At 41.2% G+C, this 26,019-nt stretch overlaps 2 protein-coding genes across 3 annotated transcripts in view; one reads left to right on the plus strand and one right to left on the minus strand.

Annotated features, from left to right (window-relative positions):
* PGM3 (phosphoglucomutase 3) overlaps positions 1 to 1,645 on the minus strand; it is a 39,008-nt gene extending 37,363 nt beyond the window's left edge. Inside the window, exon 1 of the mRNA XM_089693100.1 lies at positions 1,495 to 1,645. The gene's annotated coding sequence lies outside the window, so the exon portion shown is untranslated. The remainder of the gene's footprint in view (positions 1 to 1,494) is intronic.
* Positions 1,565 to 24,235, plus strand: RWDD2A (RWD domain containing 2A). Of its 2 annotated transcripts, XM_089693101.1 has the most exons (3): positions 1,565 to 1,702; positions 20,596 to 20,825; positions 23,507 to 24,235. In XM_089693101.1, the coding sequence occupies exons 2-3, from the start codon at positions 20,625 to 20,627 to the stop codon at positions 24,170 to 24,172; spliced, it is 867 nt and encodes a 288-aa protein (XP_089549227.1). In that variant the 5' UTR covers positions 1,565 to 1,702; positions 20,596 to 20,624; the 3' UTR covers positions 24,173 to 24,235. The 2 variants fall into 2 exon arrangements, with proteins under 2 accessions (XP_089549227.1, XP_089549228.1); XM_089693102.1 differs by lacking the exons at positions 1,565 to 1,702; positions 20,596 to 20,825 and adding an exon at positions 22,495 to 23,035.
* The last annotated feature ends 1,784 nt before the right edge of the window (positions 24,236 to 26,019 follow it).

Consider the following 26,019-nt stretch of genomic DNA (forward strand, 5'->3'; position numbering starts at 1 on the left):
CCAGCATGATATTTTTCCCCATTGATGTGTTTTCAAAGTGTTCCTTTATTTTTTTTTGAGCAGTGTATATGTAAGTGATATAACTAAAGGATTGGTGGGTAAGGTAGGTCTTTCCTCTGATGAGACAAAGGTGTGCAAGAGAGAGGATATACCTGGAAGTGTCTAACATGGAACATGATTTGGCATTGCTGGAAGATTGGTCAAAGCAGTAGAAACTGCAGTTCAATATTTCCAAATGTAAAATAACACACCTAAGGAAAAAGAATCCCTTAAAGCAGGGGTCTCCAAACTTTCTAAACAAAGGGCCAGTTCATTGTCCCTTAGGTAGGCCAGACTGTGACCTGTGGGATTAGAACCATCCCTGATGTCCCATCATTGATTTTAGAAGGGGGAATAGTGCCCTATCATTGGTGTCAGTTGGAGGGATAGTACCCTATTGATGGTGTCAGTGCAAGGAATAGTATACCTTAATTGGTGTCAGCTGGAGAAATCATGCCTCAATGATAGTGTCAGATGGAAGAATGGTGAACCATCAGTTGGAGAAATAGTACCTCATTGATGGTGTCAGTAATGGTGCCCCATTGATGGTGTCAGTGAGAGGAATGGCAACCCATCATTGGTGTCAGTGCAAGGAATGGTGCCCCATCTTTGGTGTTAGGCGGAGGAATGGTGCACCAAGGGCCAGATAAAGGAAAGCAAAGGGCCACAGTTTGGAGACCACTACCTTAAAGTATATCTAAAGGCAACAGCTTTTTATTTTCCTTAAGTTGTGGATAGACTGGAGAGGGATTAAAACTCAAGTATTTTTATTGCTGTCTGGGTCCCCATTAGGGAGATTCACCCTCTCCATTTGTCCCGTTTACCATTACCAAGAAAATCCTAAATTCTGAGGCCCCTCCAGCCTAGTAAGAGGGGAATCTTCCAATGGGGAGACAAAGTATTTCTCACTACCTGAATGGAAAACTGCCCAACAGAACACTGATGGCAAAAAAAAAACCTTGACAGAGGTTAGAACCCCTCAACACTATCCAAATGAAAATGTGTCTTTAGTTTTATTAGAAAAAAAACTATTTGGGTTGTCACCAGTGCAGGAAAAGAGCGGAAACTTTCTGATGTTGACTAGTACCAGGGATTTCATATCACTTCCTGTTCTGGATACGGGATGGGAATTGAACCCAGCAAAACAACCTGACAGGGCCCTCCTCCACCCGTTACTTTAATTCTAGCAACGGAAAACGAGTTGGGAAAGGTATAGGAGGATGTGAGAACAATGAGCTGTAGAGGCTTTCCAATGCACCAGCTGTGCGGGGAATGTCGCTGGAAATATCTACATAGTGACACGGGGAGACGTGACAGCAGGACGCCGTACACGCTCCATGTATAGTGAGCACACTTCCAGGGTGAGCGCCACACTGCTATAATGCCACCTGCAGGAATGGGGCGCTCTCCTCCAGTCACAGAGCACAGACCCTCCTAGCACCCTCTATGCATTACCTGATCTCTTCTTACAGCCAGGAAGGTGACGCAGCCCCTCGTGACGTGTATATCAGTGATCACCATTTCCTGGTGCCGCCCTCCTGCCTGTGTCCAGGATAGGAAGAGGCCGCCTTCCCCGCAGCCAATCAGAGCCCGGCAGAAGGAAGACGCTGGAGTCGACCATATCAGCTGTTCTTGTCATAGGCACGCCGCGGTTGCTGTAGAAGTAGGTCACGTGACCGTACGATCGGTGTCCGTGCTGAAGCCGGATTGTTTTCTTTCATGACCATAGAACATGAGAGGGTCGGGGCAGCCGGGTGACACGTGGCACTGCAGACAGGGCCGGGCATTGGCTGCTTGCACATGGGCGTGTTGAATGATACCCATTTAGGGCCCATTCACACGGAGTCAGTGGGATGCATTATTGGCTGCATTCCCACTCCATAGACCGGCCAAAATCCAAGTTAGACTGCTTTCACACTGATCCGGTATTCTTCCGCTTTTGTGTAAAAAAAAAACGTGTGACTGTATTCCTATGGAACGCTTCACCCTGATCACTTGCAGGTCTGGTGTGTTTTTCAAAATCCTGCTTGCTGTATTTTTGGTGCGCTAAAAAAACGCACCAAAATTACACTATTTAAATCCTATGAAAACACGGCAAAAATGCACCTGCAGTGCGTTTTTGGTGCGTTTTTTGAGCTGTGTGTCCTTTAACCACTTCCCGTTCCGGCCCATGCACATAAACGGCAGGAGCGGGTTGGCGTTCATAAACAGCGCCCACATTTTCAAGCTGTGCATGCTCCCTGGGAGCGTACGGCACCGCAACCCGGAAAACCGATCGCTGTACGGGACCTCTGTGTGAGATCCTGATCATGTGATCACTGATTGGCCAATCAGTGATCACATGAATAGTAGTAAACAAGATGTCACTTGTGACATCATTAAGTGTTCTTGCATGGCAAGACCCCTTACTGTTATCTCACATATATATTCTTATTATAGCCAAATTTACCACCCTAACTCCTCCCACAGTTTTTACACTACATAGACAGTAATATACGGAAACGTGTGGATTGTTCCCGATTGGTGCGCTATTACTTTGTGGAACGTTTCGCCGAATGGTTCTCGAAATATCAGCGTTTTTGTGGTGAAATTGGTCCCATAGGAATGAATGGCGGAATGTTCAAAACTAGAGTGGGAGCTGACAAAAGCTAGAATGGGAGCTGAAAAATCAGGACATGATTTCTAAATTGCCATCACTCCCTCATTTTCAAGCCCACCTACACATATATCAAAACATTCAGCTATCCCTGCTACCACTAAAAATGTCCACAGTAAGCCATAGTCCTGATAGTTTTCACAATATGACCATTTCTTTGCAACTCACGCCGCCCATTGACATTCATTGAAACTGCACTCTAGCCACCTCAAATTTAAAGGGCAATTTCTAAACTGTGACTGTGCCTTCATTTTTAATATTTCAGAGACATACTATTCATCATAGTAGGTCTGGGTCTTGTAATTCTCACAATATAAAGCTCGTCAGTGTAGGATTTATAATTTTTAAACTACAACCGTTTGAAGATGGCAACTGTCAGTGAAGTGAGCAAGTTGGAGCAGTTTGTTTTTAACCGCTCTTCTCTGCCCTTGCTGTAGAGTGAGTTGCCATAGGAACCCAGGTGTGTGAGCAGGCAGCAGAGTGACAAAAGCTAGAGTGTGAGCTGAAAAATAAAAGTTGAAATGCATTTCTCACTCTAAGAAGCTTGCCATGTGCACTTTTTATATTTGATCAATCAATTGGTTAGTGTAATATTTACTATCTTTACTCACTCCAAACAATCCACACAGTTACTCTGCCCACTCCATAAAGTTACTCTGCCCAGTCCAACCTTTTCACAGTTACTCCATCCACTCCAACCACACAATAGTTACTCAAGCCACTCCACCCAGTTACTCTGCCCACTCCAGTTGTAGATTGCTGGTGGAGGCAAGAACACTTCACACAATTTCCCCAGAAATTGTAGCTTTTCTAGTTGCTTACTACTGGTGAAATCTGTGGATGATCACAGAGGTCACATGGTACACGGCTATTCACAACAGCCTTGTACCATGTGACAAGCTGTGACCAATCACAGCTCTCACAGTATTTCTCAATGGCTGCAAGAATGCAGCCAGAGAGAAGGAGAAATGCTTGCTTTTACTGCCTTTATGGGTGTAAAAGCAATCTGTGTAGAAAAAAAAAAACTTCATCACCCCCCACAAGTAGTACAGTGTCACTATGATGGCACTGTACTGCTAGGGTGACATAAAACATATACTATAAAAACAAAATGTAAAAACATTTTTTGAAAAATTTTAATTTTTGGTTATAAAACTAATTTGGGTTATTTTTTTTTACTAAAAAGATAACTGAATAAATTTTGGCCAAGATTTTATAAAGAAAGATTATTTATTTGCAAAATGTTATAAGGAAAACACTTTTTTTTTTTCAAAATGTTTGGACTTTTTCATTTATATAGCAAAAAACAAAAAACTTAGTGGTGAATAAATACCACCAAAATAAAGTTTTAGCGGTCTCAAAAAAATACAAAAAAATTAATATGGGTACAGTGTTGCATGACCGCTCAATTGTCATTCAAAGTGTGATAGCACTGAAAGCTGAAAATTGCCCTGGACAGGAAGGGGGTGAAAGTGTCCGGACTTGAAGTGGTTAAAAAAAGAACCGCAAACATGGTAAAAAAAACGTGTTTATGTCACAGATCAATGTGAAAGTAGCTTTATCCTATGGACATAGTTCACACCATTATAGTGCACTGGGAAGAGTACAGCAAGTTGCATTTTTCTTCACTGCAAATGCATGTAAGCACATTGCAGTGCACATAAAAACACAAGAAAGAAGTGGCCTTCGGGGCCAGTTCACACTACATGCGCTTCAGTTGCTTTTTTTTCTGCATCCAAAACACACAGGAAGTCGGTTATATGGTTGTCAATGTCATAGTTCACATCAGTGCTTGCAGTTCCGGATTAAAAAAAAAAAAGTAGAACATGCTGCATTTTGTCTGCACAGAACTGTACTGGAACGTGGTAAAATGCTTAAAAAATGAACAAAAATGCACTGGAACGCACATGTCCCTATTTAAATTGCAGAAAAAGAGGAGGAAAGATGAACTGGAATGCATAAAAAATGCACTGCAACGCGTGAAAAACGCATCAAAAATGCACCACAGCCCGTCAAAACAACGCATGCAGAAACGCATCCAGAATGCATTTGGACCGCATTTCTATAGTATGAACCAGCCCCGAAGGACAAACACAGATAGACAAACACACATCAGCTCTGGTGTGGGCAGTTTCTGGTGTGAATTGGCCCTAATGGGGGATTTATCTGCCAGAAGTATTTATTACAGGTACTTCTATAGCACCCTCAATTTACACAGCGCATTGCACATATACAGCGGGTACAATAAGTATTCAACATGTCACCATTTTTCTCAGTAAATATATTTCTAAAGGTGATACTGACATTAAATTTTCACCACATGTTGGTAACAATCCATGCAATCCATACATACAAAGAAACCAAAATAAATACTATCAGTGTAATAAAAAGGAATGACAAGGGAAAGTATCAATGAAGGGAACTCTGCACCGGCCAGTAAGGCTACTTTCACACTGATCCGTAGCAAAAACATGCTAAAAACACATGCACTTTACAAGAAAAGACATCAAACACAATGCGGGTGCCTTTTTGATGCATTTTTGCCACATTTTTTATGCATTTCAATGGAGAGGAGCATTTCTGGTGCTTTTTTTTTTTAAACTGCACTAAAAATGCAACCAGCAGGATTTTGCTAAAACCACAATGGATCAGTGTAAAGTGGGGGTCCCCAGCAACCAGTAGTTTGCATATTAATTACACAGGTTCTGGGGCAGATTAACCACTTCCCGACCTCGCTATAGCCAAAAGACTGCTACAACGCAGTCAGCTAGTTCTGGGAGGGCGTCCATGGACCCTGCATGCCCACAGAGCCACCTTTTACCATGTGACCAGCAGTGTGCAATCACAGCTGTTCACAGTGTAAATAGGAAATGCTGGTTATCGGCAGTCCTCTCCTTACACTGACAGTGCATGAGGAGAGCCAGTAAGCAGCATTTCTCAGGGGGACATCTACAGTGCCCTGATCAGTGTAGCCAGTAGTGCCCATCTGTGCTGACTATCAGTGTCGCCTATTAATGCCCATCAGTGTCGCATATCAGTGCAGCCTCGTCAGCGCACATCATTGAAGGAGAAAAATCACTTATTTACAAAATTTTATAACAGAAACTAATAAAACTTTTTTTTTTCAAAAGTTTTCATCTTTTTTTGTTTAGCAAAAAATAACCCCAGTGGTGATTAAATACCGCCAAAAGAAAGCTCTGTTTGGAAAAAAATGATAAAAATTTAGTTTGTGTACAATGTTGCACGATGGCCCAATTGTTATTCAAAGTGCAACAGCAGTGAAAGCTGAAAATTGGCCTGGGCACAAAGGGGGTAAAAGTGTCTGGTAGGCAAGTGGTTAAGGTGGTAATTAAACTCACTTAGAGCCTTATCTGAATTAAATTAGCCTCAGGACCCGTGTGATTAATATGTATTCAGGTTTAAATGGATGAGGTGGCAACCCTAGATATGTTGCTTCCTCACCACCTGATTCAGAGCTCGTTCAGGGGCGGACTGACAATAAATGGGGCCCCCGGGCAAAAGGGGATCATGGGGCCCCTGTGTCCTTGCCCAAACTCAAAAAAGCCTATGAAAAAGGTACCAGAGGCATCTCATGGGGCCCCCTACTGACCCCGGGCAGTGCCCGAGTTTCCAAATGGTCAGTCCCTGGGCTCGTTCACACTTGACTGTTTTTCCAACTCTTGCCAAACGCCCCAATAGCTTTTGACAAGCGTTGGTCCAGTGTTTGCGGAGCGTTTTTAACGCTCCGCAAACGCCGCATGCGTGGTTTAGCGGCAGTTGCTAGGCGTTCTCCAAGCGTTAAAAACGCCCCACAAACGCCTATAATAAAGTTTGAAAGGTGTTAACGCTCCACAAGTGCATCGCAACCGCACTGCAAACGTCAGCCGGGCGTTTGCGGAGCGGCACCATAGACTTGAATAGGAGGCTTCAACTCCTCCTGACTTGACCAGAGGTGTCCGTTTTGCCACGACGCGACGCTAATGCTCCTGTTTGAACAGCACCATGTGCTGCAATGTGCAGAATTTTCCCAGGCGTTTTGAAAACGGTAAAAACGCTTCCCAGACGCTTGTCTGCCGCTTGCTAACAAGGCTAGTGTGAACGTAGCCTTAAACCTATGATTGCTGTGTAATGCACCTGATTGCGACATAGTGGCTTGCAAATTAGAGGTTTAAATCAGGTGTGAGGTGCCATCCTGAGCAGTGTGCGTACAGTGAAGCACCAACACACTGCTCCCCAGTATAACGCTCTTAGCACACAGTTAACCCTTTGATCGCCCCTCATGTTAACCCCTTCCTGCCCAGTGCCATTAGTACAGTGTCAGTGCTTTTTTTTTTTTTTAGCACTGATCACTGTATAGGTGTCACTGGGGATGTCAGTGACACCAAGTCTGTTCCCCCCAGTGTCACAATGCCTGCCACAGTCCCGCTATAAATCGCATGAACGCCTCCATTACTAATAAAAAAAAAAAATATTTCAGTATCCCGCCATTTGTAAATGCTATAATTTTCAAGTAAACCAATTAATTTACACGTATTGGGATTTTATTTAAGCAAAGACATGTAGCAGAATACATTTTGGCATACATTTATGATGAAATTTGATTTTTTTAGTGGACATGTTTAATAGCAAAATGTTCAAAATATTGTATTTTTCTCAAAATTGTCGGTCTTTTTTTTATTAAAATTTTTTATAAAAAATGCACAGGCGATCAAATACCACCGAAAGAAAGCTCAATTTGTGGGTAAAAAAAGAATCTGAATTTCATTTGGGTGCCACGTTGCATGACCGCACAATTGTCAGTTAAAGTAACAAAGTGCCGTAACGCAAACAAAATGGCCTGGGCAGTAAAGGGGGTAAATCCTCAGGAGGGCAAGTGGTTAAGTGATAAATATTGCAAAACATAAATATTTATTAATTCAGTAAATGTCTTTTTTTTAGTGAATTGACTACTCTTGAGATAAATACGGCATGAGTTATTTGAACTCAAAAATTCATGCAATATTTACAGTATCTGTTAGTGAATTGATTCCTGTGTGTCAATTACTCCGGTATGCTTCTCTCTGAATGCAGGTTTGGGGCCTCTTTTTTTGCCCCAAATGTTGCTCTAAAATACAAATCTAAACCCTACTGGCTAATATATAGCACTGGAAAATAGTGTTGTCACACACAGAGAATAAAGCGTTTGCTTCCATGTTTAACTTGTACTAAATACAAATTGTAAGAACTAGTTGATTTGTAGACGGTAACCATACTTCCCTATGTACTTCTCTTATTAATAATAAGGCCGAACTGCTGTGACTTTGGATTCATCTGTACAGTCAGCAGTGACCTAGGAGCCAGTACAGGCAGAATGGACAAAGACCCAGCACACATACCGAAATTCACACTAGTGTGTTTATCTGCGTTTTAGTGCAGCTGTAAAACAGCAGGTCAACGCAAGGACACCTAAAAAAAACTATTGTTTTTTAGGAGTCCTGTTTACACTACGACACTGTTTGTGTTGTAATAAGAGCCAATTTACACTATATGTGGTGACAGACGTTTTATCGATTGGTAAGATGTCTGTCAACACAAGGACACACAGGAAGCAATTGACTACTACTGTATGTGTCCCATTCACACTGCAACGCAGTTTAGCACTGTGCTGCAATAAAATGTTGACATGCTGCATTTTATTGCAGCACATTAGCCCGAATCACACTGCAATGGCAGGCATGCATTGTGCCGCCCAACATTGCAGTGAAAGAAGTGTACATTTTGTACACTTCAAATTAAGCTAGTACAAAACAAAAAAAAATGGATGGTGTGGTGAGGTGAATCAGGCACCACACTACACTGCTCTGCGATTTCACTGACAAGCAGTGTGTTTGCTCAAAATGTAACATGTATGCATTTTAACAATAAACAGGTCAATGCTTGTGATTTGTGATCCACAGGATGTGACCTAACAAAAAAACACAAGTGTACAATCCAAACGCACACAAATGGCTGTGTGTATAAGCGAGTGCTGCAGCGACCGTCGGCTGGAACTGAACAGAATCAGCAAGGGAGAATGTCACCAGCACACCGAGGATCAACAAAATGGGTCCAAAAAGTTTTGGATCTATATTGGTGATCCTTGGTGTGCTGGTGACATTTGCCCTTGCTAACAGATAAACGGACGCCGCTCAAACATCCCAGTGAGTCAGGTGTATGAGATGGCCTCAGTCGTTACTCCAGAGTAGCGGCTGAGGCCATCTCATACACCTGACGCATTGGGATGTTTGAGCGGCGTCTGTTTCTCTGTTAGATTGGAAGCACTTCAGGACGCTGCTCCCTTCCTTCATATTTTGACGGGGTTACTTTCCAGCTTAAAGCGGGCCACACGTTTCCTCCATAGAATGCGACGTCACAGGAAATCTTGCAAAATGAAGCGCATTTTAACATGCGTCAGCGCATGTCAAAATGCTCATCAAGTCAACATGCATTAAAACATACATAAAACAGCTGGAAATGTACATCCATTTTCCCTGCATCATATTACAAATGAGTGTGAATTCAGCTTAAAGGCCAAAAAAAAATGGTTATTAAGAAACCTCCCAGAGATACGACTATTTCACCAGATGGCATTGTTGCACCAATTATGTAGACTAGAAAAGCTGAAACTGTGCAAGAATAATGAAAACACATACAAAATAACTTTTTTGTATAGCTTTTTTATGTTTTCGACATACATTACTGCCCCTGGTTTATCATGACTAGCATGTCAGCTGTCCCATATTTTCAATATATCCATGTTCTTTTTTGAGTTGCTGAATAAATCATGAGCTATAGCAGCTTTGCAGCAATCCAGTAAAAATGGTGGACACTTCTATCCCTTGTGGGACAGGGCTTTATACAACTTTTGACACTTATTATGCATCTCTGGAGTCACCTGCTCACAGTAGTCTGTGTTTTGGTGCTTACTCAGGCTGGTAAAATATTATTTAGACTAGTGTCTGGTAGTTTAATGATTTTATTTCTTTTAACCTCTTGGCGCCGCCGCAAGCAAATGTGCTGCCTCCCGGAGTCTGGGCCTTGACGCCGAGCGGTCGCACATTTGCATGCAATTAAGAAAAACATACGTGCTGAGAGCGCACACCCTGCGCGCTGGCAGCACACATGTCCGGTACTCACGGAAAGGTCCTGATCTCCTCTTTCGATCGGGACCTTTCCCAATCAGCAAATCACGGCAGTCACATGACCCTAAAACCCTGCCCCGCCTCCCGGCTTCTGAAAACCTTAAAGGGCCGGGAGGTGCCGGCGCCAAGGGGTTAAACAATGCTCTCTCCATCTTTGTGTTCCAGCCCTTCGTTGAAAGTTGTTTCCTTTAATTTTATATTATGGATCTTGCTGAGAGGAATATCAAATGTGGCCTAAAGTGGACCTTCACACCTCAGATTCACTTTTTCTATGCAGGCCAATATAAAACTTTTTTTTTTTTTATTAACATTTATCTGGCCTCTTTGCCATTGCCATTCTCACCTAGGCAAGAATGACAAGTCCCTGCTCCTGCAGCCACCTGAGAATATCTTGGTCATAAATCCCATGAGGCTTTAGGTGAAGTGGCCAGTATGAGGATCATGGTGGGCTAGCTTCCAAACCAGACTTAGCTGGTGCCCAATGACGTTATAGAAGATTTGTGGCAGCAGATTGGCAGATTACAGCAGAACAATGCTGGATTCACTGGCCGAGTGTATATATTTCCTGGTGAGACCATGCAGAACAGGTAAGATGAAGAAGATAAGAAAAATTTAAGAAGTGAAGCGCAGAGTTCCTCTTTAGGTAATTTTTAAAAGGGCTGTAAGGAGCACACATCTGAAAGCATTGATCTAGGAAGGGACTTTAATAACAATAATCTCTAGCAGTTACTCTTAACGTGTCTCATGTCCATGACTGTCTCCTACAATATTTTCTATACATGTCTCCATTCTACAACATCTACCTATACATGTCTCCAGTCTACCACATCTACTATACATGTCTCCAGTCTACAACATCTACCTATACATGTTCCCAGTCTACAACATCTACTATACATGTCCGCAGTCTACAACATCTAATATACATGTCTCCAGTCTACAATTTCTATTATACATGTCTCCAGTCTACCACATCTACTATGCATGTCTGCAGTCTACAACATCTATTATACATGTCTGCAGGCTACAACATCTACCTATATATGTCTCCAGTCTACAACATCTACTATACATGTCTGCAGGCTACAACATCTGCTATACACGTCTCCAGTCTACAACATCTACTATACATGTCTCCAGTCCCCAACATCTACTACACTGTACATGTCTCCAGTCTACAACATTTATGCATGTCTGCAGACTACAACATCTTCTATACATGTCTGCAGTCTACAACATCTTCTATACATGTCTGCAGTCTACAACATCTACCTATACATGTCTGCAGTCTACCACATCTACCTATACATGCCTCCAGTTTACAACATTATCTATACATGTCTCCAGTCCTCAACATCTACTACACTGTACATGTCTGTAGGCTACAACATCTGCTATGCATGTCTGCAGTCTACAACATCTGCCTATACATGTCTGCAGTCTACAACATCTACCTATACATGTCTCCAGTCTACAACATCTACCTATACATGTCTTCAGTCTACAACATCTACCTATACATGTCTGCAGTCTACAACATCTACCTATACATGTCTGCAGTCTACAACATCTACCTATACATGTCTGCAGTCTACAACATCTACCTATACATGTCTGCAGTCTACAACATCTACCTATACATGTCTGCAGTCTCTGACCATCTCCTGTAGCATGCCTGTAGTTTGTGACTAATTTTGCTACATGTCTGCAGTCTCTAGCAACTTACTGTAGCATTACACCCACCAAATATGTGTGGCCCTTAAGTTATGTCAGGGGCCGTACTTCAGACCCCTTAAATAAGTAAGTTGACTACCACTGTTTTAATATGTTGACTTTTTTCTTCTACATTATCCAAGAATGTTGTACATTTTGTATGGCCATAAATGAACCAGGAATCAGAGTATTTCAGATGTGTATCACTAAAAATAAGCACATGTATGGTGCATACTTGATTTTCCAGCCACAGTATTCACCCAATCATTTCTAGAAGAAAAGCAGTTGACTTTCTACTTCTTTTATCTTAACTGTACAGTACAGGACACAGGCTATAGACCATAGGTTATATGCTGCTACCTTCATTTGATTAGACACTGTCAAAGCTTTTGGACAGGCCTCCCTGGAAACCAACCCTCGCCCCATAACCCTACCCCACTGTGTCTGTGAGACCCTTTTTCTATGTCACCTGCCTGCACTTTAGACTATAAACAGTGTGATAGTAAATAATATTAAAAACCTGGAGTGATGGAGTTGTGATAGTGGAAACTGCAACTCAGCTTGGAAATAGTGGTGTCACTTGGGCAGGGCCAGATTTCCATTACTAGTTCCTGCAGGTATACCACCTTTGGTGCTCAACTGGAGCTCACCTGGTTTTTAGAATATTACAGTGATGTGTAAATAAGCATATATAAGCTGACTAGAGTTTCTCTTTAAAATGATGCTAGTATTTAGAATAAAATGCCGTGAAGAGTACATCTCTGATAGATGATGTGGTTGATTTACTAAAGGGGAGAGACAGTTCACCTAATATGCAGTTATGTAATAACTAAAATTCTATTTTCTAATTTTCCTCTCAAATGATTGGGTGTTTAACCACTTCAGGACTGCCCGCATTGTACTGTGGATGGGTGGCTCCATTGCTCTCTGCTTCCATTTTCAAGGTGTATACGCCCCCCCGACTCCTATTGTGCTTGGACATATACACATATATTTTCGTATATATATTTAAAAATAAAGAACACAATTGTGATCAAATACCACCAAAAGAAAGCTATGTTTGTGTAAACAAAGATATAAATTTAATTTGGGTACTGCTGTGCATTTGGGTGGTAATTGTGCTGTCCTGGCATTTTGGGGCCTCAAGAAATAAGACTGGCCGTCGGTACATCAGGATTAATCAATTTTAAAATATTGGGTCTTTTTTTTTTTTTTTTTTACCAAAGACATGTAGCAGAATACATTTGACTTAAATTTATGAAGAATTTTGATTTTTTGATTTTTTTTTTTTCATTGGATATGAACAGAAAGATATAACAGAAAGTAGAAAATATTGGTTTTTTTTTGTGTAATAAAAAATAACAAAAACCCAGTGATGATCAAATACCACCGAAAGAAAGCTCTATTTGTGTGAAAAAATATGTAAGCTTCATTTTTATGTACAGTGTTGCATGACCGTGCAATTGCCAGGTAAAGTAGCAAAGTGCAAAAGATCAAAAAAATGGCCTGGTCATGTAGGGGGTAAAACCTTTTGGAGCTCAAGTGGTTAAATTATACACAGGTTCACCTTAATTGCTAACACTCACTTTGCTATGTAAAACCATTTGTAAATCAACCCAAATATGTGCCCCATCTGCTTCAGTCATTTTCTAAAGTATTGGCTCTTAAAGAGAGATTCTTCTATATACCACAACAGGTAGAACAAAAGAATGTCTAGACAAACCCATAAAAGTGTCACATTGGTAGTATGTATGTGATGCTAAATGTTAATGAAATAAGTATGTACCATTAGCAGAAATAACTATAGGGAAGTCATTGCTGAATGTTCTCAGTGCTGACCATTGTTTCAGTGTGGGAAAGAATGATGTGATTATAGTGCTTTTATATTATGAACACCAAAAAGCATTCCCAAATCACACACCTATAATTCTGTGCACACTGCAGAATTAATATACTTTCTATCTGGCAATACCCAAGCTAGTTTTCTATTAATGTAATTACATTTTTATCTCACTTTCTTAGATCATAAACAAGCAGTACAGCAAAGATAGATTATGGGAGTTTCTTGGTATTAAACATGTAACCTTCAGGGATGGTCGTAATCCTCAGACATGAAATATGAACAAAGCCTATCCCTCTATAGTGTGTACTTGTCTCAATTAGGATCACTAATTTTCACTTCTGTCTGTTACTTTGTTTCTCTGATATCAGCACGAATCACTGACAAGTTTTTCTGATACCAAAAGAAAAATTGGGACAAGTGAAAGACTTCCAGCAGAATGACTGCCTCTGCTGTGTTCCTGTGTGAAGTTGGGAGCAGGGGTGTATTTACCATGAGGCAAACAAGGCATTGGCCTAGGGCGGCATATTTAAGGGAGGGGGCAGCGCTGCACCCCAGCAGAAGTGCGGCAAATTCCAAAGCCCCAGACGCTTGCTAGGGATTTGGATTTTTAAAATACTTGTCCCCTCAGCAGGCAAACTAAAACTTTCACGCTGTAGGAGAGAGGGCACAGCGTGGAAGTTTTAGTTTGTCTGCTGTATAGTAAGCTGCTGGGAGAGCAGTTGAGCACACTGAGGCTCAGCGGGACGGTGAGCTTACTACGGTGTCAGAATGGATCCGATGATGCAGAGGACAGATCGGTGGGCAGATCCCAGGTCCATGCAGGGAATGGGGCAGGGTCCCGCTGTCAGGCAAGCTCCAGAATGGCGGCGTGTGCCTGGACATGCAGGGTGGAGGAGGAGGTTCCCCGCTCTATGCTGCAGCTGCTGCTGCCACCTGTGATCCTGGTAGAGATCTTTTTCTGACTGCCTGATACACGGATAATCATTCTGGCTCCATGTAGAGGAGCCGTAGGACTGGTGAGACCTGGGGGGATTGGTTAACCTAAGGTGTGTGTGATGGGAGTATTTGCGGTGATCAAAATGAAGGGATATGGGGGTGTGGTCAGAGGGGAGAGTGTGGTCAGGTTGGCGTTATGTGGGGGTGTGTGATCAGGTTGGTGGTGTGTAGGGGTGTGTGATCAGGTTGGCGGTATGTGGGAGGGTGTGTTCAGGTTGGCGGTATGTGGGTGAGGGTGATCAGGTTGGCGGTAGAATGGGGGTGTATGATTAGGTTGGCGGTATGTGTGGGGGTGCAATCAGGTTGGTGGTATGTGAGGGGGGGTGATCAGGTTGGCGGTATAATGGGGGGGGAACGATTAGGTTGTTGTTGTTGGTATGTGCGGGGGTGCAATCAGGTCGGCAGTATGTGTAGGGGAGGTGATCAGGTTGGTGGTATGTGGGGGGGGGGGGGGTGATCAGGTTGGTGGTATGTTTAGTGATCAGGTTGGCAGTATGTGGGGGTGTGTGATCAGGTTGGCGATATGTGAGGGGCATGATCAGAAGGGCATACACTGGGGTATATGTATGGGGTGGATTCCTTTGGGGTAGGTGGGATAAACTATAAGGCGTGTATATTGGGATGGAGAGTATCCAGGATGGGTGCCAGCATAAGATTGCTTAAGTTGTTGCAGAGAAGGGTTGCTTTTTTCTTTTTAATTGGGGGGGGGCGCCCGATTTGTTTTTTTGTTGCCGAGGACATCACAAAAACAACATACATCATTGGGTGGCAGGAGTGTCACCTGCACGCCAATCAACTCTCCATGCTTCCCTCACTGAGCTCTGCAGTGTGTAATTTCAGTTCTCAGTCCCCTGTTTTCTGAAAGCTCAGACAAGCTTTATAAATTCTGGACTTTGATAGGAAGTAGAGAAGAGAGGGCTATAGATAAACAGGTACAACTTATGTAGGATGATTTGTTTTATCTCTGTGTATCACCTGAGGCCAGTCACTCAGTATATGTTTGCAAACACTTTAACCTTGTTTAACCTTGCTTCATTACTTAGTAAATCACTGGACTGATTTAAAGGGTAACTCCACATTTTCATGGGAAAAAAAATCAAATAAAAAATATAGCATATACAATTGCTACAACCATATTGTAAATGAAGTTGCCATATTGTAAATTACTGTTATTAAAAATGATCTTTCATTTTCAATCTGCAGTGCTGTAATTTTCCAAACAAAATCCATAATAATGTAGAATGGCAACCTGGAGGCCTTCTGTATGAAGTACAGTACTTCCCCAGAAATGTCATTTCCTGCTCGTGTGATTGGCTCACTGATTTTCCTAGAAGTCTGCACAAAGTTACAAATCAAATTTTAGGCATCTTCTGCAACAAAAATGTCATTATTGCTGATATGCTCCAAAAGGGATCATTATTTTCAAAGGGATGCAGACCTTGCAATTTTCTTCATTAGGACACTGCAAGTGCATGAGCTGAATAATAATGAGAACGTCACTTCAATTCAGATTCACTCTGCACACAACAAACAGCTTTTTCTTCAGAGCAGAAACTGGTAGAAATCTGCAACAAAGTTTATTAAAAACCCTGCAATGTACATTGATCACCCAGAGGGGATTGGGTTTTTTTCCTCAAGTAAATGTAATCTGTTTACTTCTGATGATTGTCCGTTCCATCTAGTGGCATTAATACAGTATTTTACGGATTGAGGTATTTTTCAAGAAAATCCTGCAACTAGATGGTACTGAGGGTCATACTTATGGCGACTTGATGGAACTGATGATCATAGAAATCAAATATATTACATTATTTGTGACATTTGTGTGAATGATATTTGTTCAGTGACTTTTTTTACAAATAGACCCCAATGTATTGTGTGAATATATCCCTCAAATATTCGATCATGTGCAGATGAAATAGGTAAACATGAATTTGATTTATACATGACTGGATAATTGAAGTGAATAACCACCTAATTTTATTTTTTGTGAGGATACCAGCCCCATAACATCTACCTTTTAGCAAGTTAACAATTGCAGCTCCTAAATTTGTATACTGACATGGCCCCTTTACTGCTTCTTTCTGCTGTTATGATAGGCAGCTATATGCCTTGCGTTGGCCACAGTCTGCATAGCATTACTGTACATGTGGCACCCAGATATGAGTATATGAAGGGTTTGTTTTGTATAACAGGCCATGCCATGTGATAGTACATAGAGTTAAAAAAAAAAAAAAATCTGATGCCTACTTTGCAGCTAGTGTCTTATGAAGTACAATATTTCTAGTGGGGAAGAAAGGAAAAATGTGATGCCATGCACTGCTCCCGCTGAGACATGGTCTCAAGATAATGACATATAATTTGGGTGGCATCCATTCTGTTGGAAGCCGCATGCTACTATGAGCACAGCCTCTGTTTTAATCTCAATTCCATGAATAATCTACAGTCGTCTTGACTTTCAGATCAGTCTGATTTTAAAATTATTTGCACATCTTTAGCAGGATGCCTGTAAAAAGATAAAACCGTTCCGCATGTATGTGGTTTTCATGTTCTTCCTTGTAGACTCTGATATGCTGCTGTGGAGCATTGTACCCTTTTTTGTCAACAAGGGCAACTCACAAACATGGAGACCAACAGAGGAAGGAAATCAATTATATTACCTATGTCCTTCTTTCTTGATTTCACCTACCTTACTGGACCATGATTTGGAGTACAGATCATAGCCAGAAATCAATTATATAACCTATGTCCCTCTTTCCAAGCTATAAATCAATTATTTTATATCTGTGCTTCTTTCCTGGTTTCACCTACTTTACTGGGCCATTATTTGTAGTACAGACCATAGCTAGAAATCAATTGTTACCCTTGACCTTCTTTCCTGATTTCACCTACCTTATTGGGCTATTATCTGGAGTACAGATCATAGCCAGAAATCAAATGTTACCTCTGACCTTCTGACCTTTCCTGTTTTCATCTACTTTAGTAGCCCATTATTTGAAGTATAGATCATAGCTAGAAATCAATGATATTACCTCTGACCCAGAGGCATAGCTTGAAGCTTGAGGTCCATGCAAAAATTGACCTTGGGCCTCCTTACTACCACTCATCAATTCAACCATGCACCAAGATACTCCAAGTGGCTAAAGAGTTATTTCAGATCTTTATTCACATATCGAGAGGGTATTTCAAAAGAATTGGACAGTTATATAAAAAATGTGCACAATTTCTCCAAAATCTTTTGATTACCGTGGAGCAGGGGTAGGCAACCTTTGAGAGGTGGAGATCTACCTGAACAACATGAAAGAGATCAAAGATCACCAGGGTTTGGCATCCTTTTGCTTTAAGATATTACCCAGCAAAGCCTAACTAAATACGAAAACTTTGAAAAATGTGATAAAATAAATGTCACTGGAAAAATATAAACTTAGCCTACTTTACAAGTGGACAATGTCAGTCAGTAGAGCACTGAACAGTCTCAGTAGAGCAGTGGATAGTATCATTAGGACATTGGATGATGTCAGTCTGTAGGGCAGTGGTTGGTGTATGTAGAGCAGTGGATGGTGTCAGTAGGACAGTGGATAATGTCAGTCTGTAGGGCAGTGGTTGGTGTATGTAGAGCAGTGGATGGTGTCAGTAGGACAGTGGATGTCAGTCAGTAGGGCTGTGGATGGTGTCAGTAGGACAGTGGACAGTATGTGGACAGTGTCAGTAGAGAAATGGACAGTGTCAGTCAGTAGAGCAGTGGACGGTGTCAGTAGGATAGTGGATGATGTCAGTCAGTACAGCAGTGGACAGTGTCAGTAGGGCAGTGGATGTGTCAGTCAGTAGGGCAGTGGAAAGTTTAAATAGAGTAGTGGACGGTGCCAGTAGGACAGTGGATGTTAGTCAGTAGGACAGTGGATGATATCAGTAGGACAGTGGATGGGATCAATAGGGCAGTGGATAGTATTAGTAGGGTTTTTACAATGTTATTCTTTTTTTTTTTCACTTTTTTAGCAGCCCTGTTGGGGGGCCTCTGTTGGAATTTCAAGAGTCTAAACAGACCCCTGAGGTCTGACTTTTGAGACCGAGAAAGTGATTGAAGACACAGCCCTCAATCTCCATCTCTGCAGCCTCAGCTGTACAGAATTAATGAACAGAAAGAGATCTGCTCTGTCTTTCTGTGTATTTGCAAATTGAAGCATAGTAAACACTGTTTACTATGCTTCAGGTATGAATGAACACAGTGAGTGATTGGTACTGATCACTCACTATGTTCATTCAGAATATACCAGTAAATTATATATTTACCGGCCCCCTCCCACACCCTCTATCCTGAAACAATCCCCTGCAGGAGCTGGCGGGAAAGAAAGGAAAGCCAGCAGCACTGCTTGGGAGGGGGGGGCAGGGGAGTCACAGAGTGCCTGGACAGCAGACATAAGAGTAACCTGAATAGGAGAGACAACATATACAAAAAACGTCCCCCTCCTTTTTCCTCCTGCAGCCGCTGAAAGATGGTGGGAGGGAGAGGAGGAGACGACTTTTAACAGCTGCAGGAGGAAAATGGAGGGGGCAAGTTTCTGTATATGTTGTCCCCCCTATCCAAGTGTAGAACAAAATGTGACAGGAAGGTCCCATGGACCCCCTGGAGCATGGGCGAGATCAACATCACCAGCGTTGGGGTACCCTCATATTACACAGGGGTCTCCAGGATTCACCCCTCCCCAATGCTGGCTCCTGACACTCCTCCACACGCGTCTCCAGTACAGGGGGAGCCCACGGAAGTCTGAGTCCCCCTCAGTATGTAGAAGCCCCAAGCCCGGTCAGTGTCCTAGACTGTAGAATGTTTTCAGTCTCTTTAGAATCCCCCCCCATGCTCCACTCTCACCGCTTGATGAATTTGCTTGTGGGATCTGCAACATGTACCCCCCTGCCTGGCCCCCACCATGACTGAGGACAGGTGGGAGGAGCACTATAAGAACACCAAGGCATGAAAAGATCAACGGGGGCTGAGCTGGAGCGAGAACTGAGGGATGAAGAAAAGGGAGGAGGGGCGGGACCAGCTCACAGAGGGGCAGGGACACGGAGGACATATGGCTGGGAGGCAGTGGAATGAGGCGTTCTATGGAAGAGAAAGGACTTGTTGTCATTTCCCTCAGCAGATGACCCGCCTTCTCCATTCAGCAGCCCCATCCCACCTGGCCTGGCCCATTGTGGTTGTGGCCCCTGACGCTACGCCCATGCTTTCACTATCTTTCCTGATTTCACCTACCTTATATGGAGTACAGATCATAACTAGAAATCAATTATGTTACTTCTGACCTTTTTTCCTGATTTTATCTACCATACTGGGCCATTATCAGGAATACAGATGATGGTTACAAACCATCTATATTATCTCTGACCATCTTTTCTGGTTTTACCTACCATACTGGACCAACAAATAGAGTACTGATCATTACCAAAGATCAGTTATATTACCTCCTGACCTGTTCTGATTTCACCTACCTTACTGGGTCATTATCTGGAGTACAGATCAAATCTAGAAGTCAATTATGTTACATCAGACCTCCTTTCCTTGTGGTACCTACCATAGTGGGCCATTATGTGGAATACATATGATAGCTAGAAATCATTTATAATACTTCTGACCTTCTTTCCTGGTTTTACCTACCATACTGGGCCATTATCTGGAGTGCTGATGATATCTAGAAATCACTTATTTTTCCCCTGGCCTTTTTTCCTGGTTTCACTTACCATATTGGGCCATTGCCTGGAGTACAGGTCATAGCTAAACATTCTGAGATCAGGAACTAATGTGATTGATGCTTGCTGAACAAGGATGTAACCATGTTTAAACTAACTAATCATAGAATACAAAATGCATAACAATCTTTGAAAACTGCATGTTTAAATGATAAGCAGATCAGGGATAAAATCAGCTGATATCACATTCAAATCTTGACCTTTCATGAAAGAGATAAGTAGGGCCCACCCTTCCTACCTTCTGAGGATGCCTGTTCCTAATAAAAGCTATTATATTAAAATAGGAAAGCAGGAAGGGTGAAGACAAGCTCAATGTAAAGAGGGGAAGCCTTTAGCTGGCTAATCTCTGGACCTACTAATCTTTTAACAAGGAGTTTTTCTACTGTTAAGAATAAGAAGATGCATTTTGTACGTTATGTAATTTACCTTCTATTTTATCATAGGTACAGTTGGAAGAAGCTCTGTTATTACTATGAGTGCCACCATTAAGGAATGCCTTGAACTTCAACTACTAGAGATGGAAATGCTCTTCTCTATGTTTCCTAACAAAGAAGACATTATACTAAATGATGCCAAATCTGTTCCTCTAATAAGAAAGTATGTTGAAGGAATTTATCAGTCTCTGCCACCATCTGTTGGATACACAGTGTTTGTTAAGACAGAGGATGAGAAGGTAAGAATTTTTCATTTTACAATAATTTTCTTTCAATCCATATTATTGTTTTTTTAGTATGATTTTAAGTCCTTACAACTTAAAGAAGTTTTTAAAGGTCCAAATTTCCCTTTTACGTTTTAGTTGTGAATAGGTGCTGGTAACTTGAGTCACCCACTGGGTTCTTGCAGCACATATCTCAGGGATCCCAGTGGTGAGAGGCCATTGCTGTACTCCCTGGCTTTGCTAAATCTGTCTTACTACTACAGTAGGGGTGTCTTAGTCCTTACATTTTTTTATTTGTTATATAATCCAAAATGAGGGGACTGGGAGTGAATTACATGGGAGTAATCAAAGATTTTATTAATCCAGGGAAACGCTTATGTAACACAGTGAACTGAACACATAGGAACAACAGTTTCAGGCGTTGCCTCAGTTCCTCAAGTTTGACTGCGGCAGCAGCGAATACATTCAAATGATTGGCCCTGGATGCAGACTGCCTGCGCCCAGAGCTGATCACTCTCTTTGATCACTGCATGAGCGATTACATGCAAGTAAGTTCAAATTAGATGCCGGAGCCGGCAGGCTCCCTTTACTTTCAATGGGGCTGTCTACTCACTGCTGATTGTGCCCCCCCCACCTGGGGTTCTTGCAGTTGATAGCCAAGCGGGTGTATTCACAAGTATGTATGCACCCTAAAAGTCAGCCAATTGAAATCAGTGCACTCCTTATGTGGCTATTAGCTTAAAACATATATAAGAGTTCCCCCAGTAGCTAATCTACATATCCCCATATTAAGGACAATGTACAATAACAAATTGGATGCATGTAAAAAAAATGTGAAAGTCATACCAAAAACTTAAAAGTAAACCTTTAAATAACTTAAAACATGTTGTCACTGAATATACACTAACTACAAAATCCAAAATAATACACTCAGATTATATTGCTCAGGCTTGTAACAGGTTATATTTAAGAAATGGGACACCAATTTGTAATATACGACTGACGGTAAGTAGTTGGGGTGCATTATTTTTAAAATTATTTATCATGCCCTAATAGAACCCCCTCCCCAATATTTAAAATTAAATTGCCATTGACAAAATGTAAGGCCTCCAGTACACTAGTTTTGTAATACAAATATGCAACAAATCAAAACCAGAGTTTTAGTTTTTAATTAGTTATAATGAAGCCCATGAAAAGTTTGAATCCACCTATTGCCATAAAAGTTAAAATGTAAAGATAATCTTTACAATTGTACTGGCAGATTTTGTGAAGAGTATTGTAAATTATTTGTTTTTTTTGCCTCCATAGATGCTGCTGTGGGATTAAAGTTGAACTCCAGGAATTTTCTGTATTGCATACTTACATTGATCAAGCTAAGCAGATTTTAAGTACACATATCTCACTCGTAATGGGCTGTTGGGAAAGCTGAAAATCACTGTAGTAGTTGTCATCCAATCAGAACATGCTTTTGTATTTATTAAAAAATAGAAGGCATTCAGTGAGTGGCATTAGTGTCAATTGAAAGACCCCCTGTAGTCTGTTTGCAAAGAGGAAGTTGCTCACAAAGAATCTGAGCAGGACCCCGAAGATCTCGACTATTACTATAGTATTACTAATGCTACAGTGATTTTCATCCTCACCAGAGACCCACCAGGTAAGAAATTTGCTTCTTTTTACTGTGCCAAGCTGGACCAATGGTATTGTGTAATACAGATCATTTCAGGTCTGGCCTTACACTGGTAGAATTCATTAGAAAACTGATGTTTTCAGAATATTGATTCAATTATCTAAAAGTGAAAGGGTACAATTCAGTAGTCTGTTTAAATCAGGGTGAGTGAAAAAAACAAAGGAGAAGGGTGGAGAATCTTTTGTCCAATCTAATTGGATTGGACATTTTTCTAATCATTCACTCCAGACCAAAAATAAATATAGCTAGTCTTATGCACCTACAGTTATCAAAGTTAATCCAGCAGCAGATAATTTTTTCTACAAAAATGAAGACTTTGAAATGGTACTCAAACGAAAAGTTTGAAATTACTTGAGTCTATAAAGGTACCATTGAATGGTTGGATGAGTGATTTTCTCACTCTCATTCCAAATGAGATTCTACAGGTGTAAGGTCAGCATAAGACAGTGTTGTCACCCTAGTACTGGAAATGGCAGGATCACCAGGTGAAAAAAAAGGCCTGAAACAAGAAAAATATAATGCAGTCACCACATCTAAGGTTTGGCAATCTGCAATATATATTATTATATAGTTGTGTACACTATATTTAGTTCTCGGGTATAGATATAATTTCTGTTCTGTTGCTCATGTAGATTAGATCAAGTAAATCTATTGTTTGTGATGACTTTGAAGTCCTGATGCTGCCAGTGAGTATCCAGTGTATAGATGGATTGTCTTTTCTAAACCTTAACGTACCCTGTAATTTTCACTGTCTAATTACAAATATTGCATAACAATATTTTTGGTGTTTTTGTATCTTATGCATCTACTTTTATATGTATTTGAGGTGTCAACATGATATCATCCTTTTGATATACATGTCTTTTATTACATTTTGTAATTTTTATATTAAAATAGTAATTATTAAATTAAAAATGATACATGTTTAACATTTTGGAGAGAAAACACTGAGGATGGTTGACCAATCGATTTGGGAAAGTTCACATAATAACCAGTTTTGTACCCTTAGGTGAAGGCAGAAATGCATGTGACGCTTCCTCACAGTTACCCTACAAAGGAGCCACAGTTGTTTGTCCGATCGGATTTTTTAGAAAAGCAGCAACATAATGATCTTAACAAATGCTTGTCATCCTTCATCAGTTCATTGGACCGCGGGGATCTGTGCATCATGAACGCCGTACAGTGGCTGAAAGACAACCTCCCCTCTTACATACAGAACACCAAGCACAGTTCTGAGCATGAATCAAACTTGGAACGAGTTAGAACTTTCCATCGAATGTGGATTTACAGCCACCATATATATCGCCAGGAATTAAAGAAGAAGATCTTGGACTGTGCAAAGTGCCTGAATCTGACTGGTTTCTGTTTGACAGGAAAGCCAGGCATTATATGTGTAGAAGGGGAGAAGGATCAATGTGAAGAGTTCTGGCGTGACATCCGCTATCCTAATTGGAAGCATATCTCCTGTAAACATGCTGAGACCATGGAAGTGACCGGCATCATAGATAACCTGCGTCTGTTCTCTTCCTTTGAAGAACTGATATTTGCTGCTCATGGAGACTATGGACTAAGGAATGATTATCATATGGACCTTGGGCAGTTCTTTGATTATCTTAAACAGCATCAAAGTGAGCACATTTTTCAGATACTGTTTGGCATTGAGGGGAAAGCCTGATAAACACAAACATCTTTCTGGTTGTTCTCAAAATAAAAATTGGTTTTCAGCCAAATTACTGAATGTTTGTTGTCATAACAATATGTTCTTCAGCGATATTACAACATGGGAACCACTAAACGAGTCATGTCTTCTAGATCTCTAAACCAAATCATGGAAAGATGAGATGCATATGTGTCTTGGATGTTGTGCAAGTACAGTAGTAGGAGCCTGGAAAGTCAATGACCTCTTCCTTGATATGTCCTAGCTGCTTTGCTTCAAGTTTATGGGCTTTCTTCTGCCTCCCTCCCTTAGTCACTTAGCTCTCTGCAAAAGGAGTAGTACATGATTTATTGTTATAACATTTCCTCCTACTAATTATAATCAATACTTCACGAGCTTGTACAGGTATAAATGATCAATATCAGAGCATAATAAGGAAAACATATGAAAACCATATTTTATCATTCTTCATTACAGTATTAAAATTCTCAATTGTTGGATTTAACGGGGTATTTTCTCTAATGAAACTAATTCAACAAAACTGTAATCAAGCCTGTGTACAAGCCACCATGGCATGCAAGATCTAATTCAGTGTCACTAAAATTATTTTAAAACATGTCTGAAGCCTTCAAATGGCAAAAATTACTTACCTAAAATTGGTGTTTGAATGGGCTTTGATATCTCATCCGTGTGCCATAACTTGGACCTAGCAGTTATAATATTATTAATGTCATTTTATATAGCACCTTTTAAAAGGTACCTTCTCAAAGTGCCTTACAAAGAAACAAAAACAAGGGGATGCACATAAAAAGGAACAGTTAGGTGAAGACTTGTCAAAAGATAGGAAAGGAAGGTTTTCATATGTTGATTTGAAACTGTTTAAAAGGTGACTTTCTAATGTTTTTGGAAAGGGAATTCCAGAGTTTTGGGGTATAACTGGATAAGGCCACATTCCCCATTGAGTATAGTGTGCATCCAGAAAGTATTCACAGCGCTTAACTTTTGCCACATTTTTGTTATGTTACAGCCTTATTCCAAAGTGGATTAAATTCATCTTTTTTCCTCAACATTCTACAATAAATACCCCATAATGACAACGTGAAAGAAGTTTTGAAATCTTTGCAATTTATTAAAAATAAAATACGAAAAAAACCACATGTTCATAAGTATTCACAGCCTTTGCTCAATACTTTGTTGAAGCACCTTTAGCAACAATTACAGCCTCAAGTCGTTTTGAGTATGATGCTACAAGATTAGCACACATATTTTTGGGCAATATCTCCCATTCTTCTTTGCAGTAGCTCTCAAGCTCCATCAGGTTGGATGGGGAGCGTTGGTGCACAGCCATTTTCAGATCTTTCCAGAGATGTTCTATTTTGTTCAAGTCTGGGCTCTGGCTGGGCCACTCCAGAACATACACTGAGTTGGCTCGTAGCCACTCCTTTGTTATGTGGGCTGTGTGCTTAGGGTTATTGTCCTGTTGAAAGATGAACCGTCTCCCCATTCTAAGGTCCAAAGCGCTCTGGAACAGGTTTTCCTCAAGGATGTCTCTGTACATTGCTGCATTCATCTTTCCTTCAATCCTGACTAGTCTCCCAGTTCCTGTTGCTGAAAAACATCTCCACAGCATGATGCTGCCACCACCATTCTTCACTGTAGGGATGGTATTGGCCAGGTGGTGAGTGGTGCCTGGTTTCCTCCAGACATGATGCTTGGCATTCAGGCCAAAAAGTTCAATCTTTGTTTCATCAGACCAGAGAGTTTTGCTTCTCATGGTCTGATAGTCTCTCAGGTGCCTTTTGGCAAACTCCAGGCAGGCTGCCATTTGCCTTTTACTGAGAAGTGGCTTCCGTCTGGCCAGTCTA

The sequence above is a fragment of the Staurois parvus genome, unplaced genomic scaffold (assembly GCF_062004578.1).
Source record: "Staurois parvus isolate SC_StPar_1 unplaced genomic scaffold, SC_StPar_1.0 ptg000613l, whole genome shotgun sequence".
Taxonomy (NCBI): Eukaryota; Metazoa; Chordata; class Amphibia; order Anura; family Ranidae; genus Staurois; species Staurois parvus.

What these genes read in the sequence shown, in the direction of transcription:
- RWDD2A (XM_089693101.1), top strand. Translation starts at nt 20,625, where the DNA reads ATGAGTGCCACCATTAAGGAATGCCTTGAACTTCAACTACTAGAGATG. An exon ending in TTAAGACAGAGGATGAGAAG is followed by an intron (nt 20,826 to 23,506) that starts GTAAGAATTTTT and finishes TTGTACCCTTAG; the next exon opens with GTGAAGGCAGAAATGCATGT.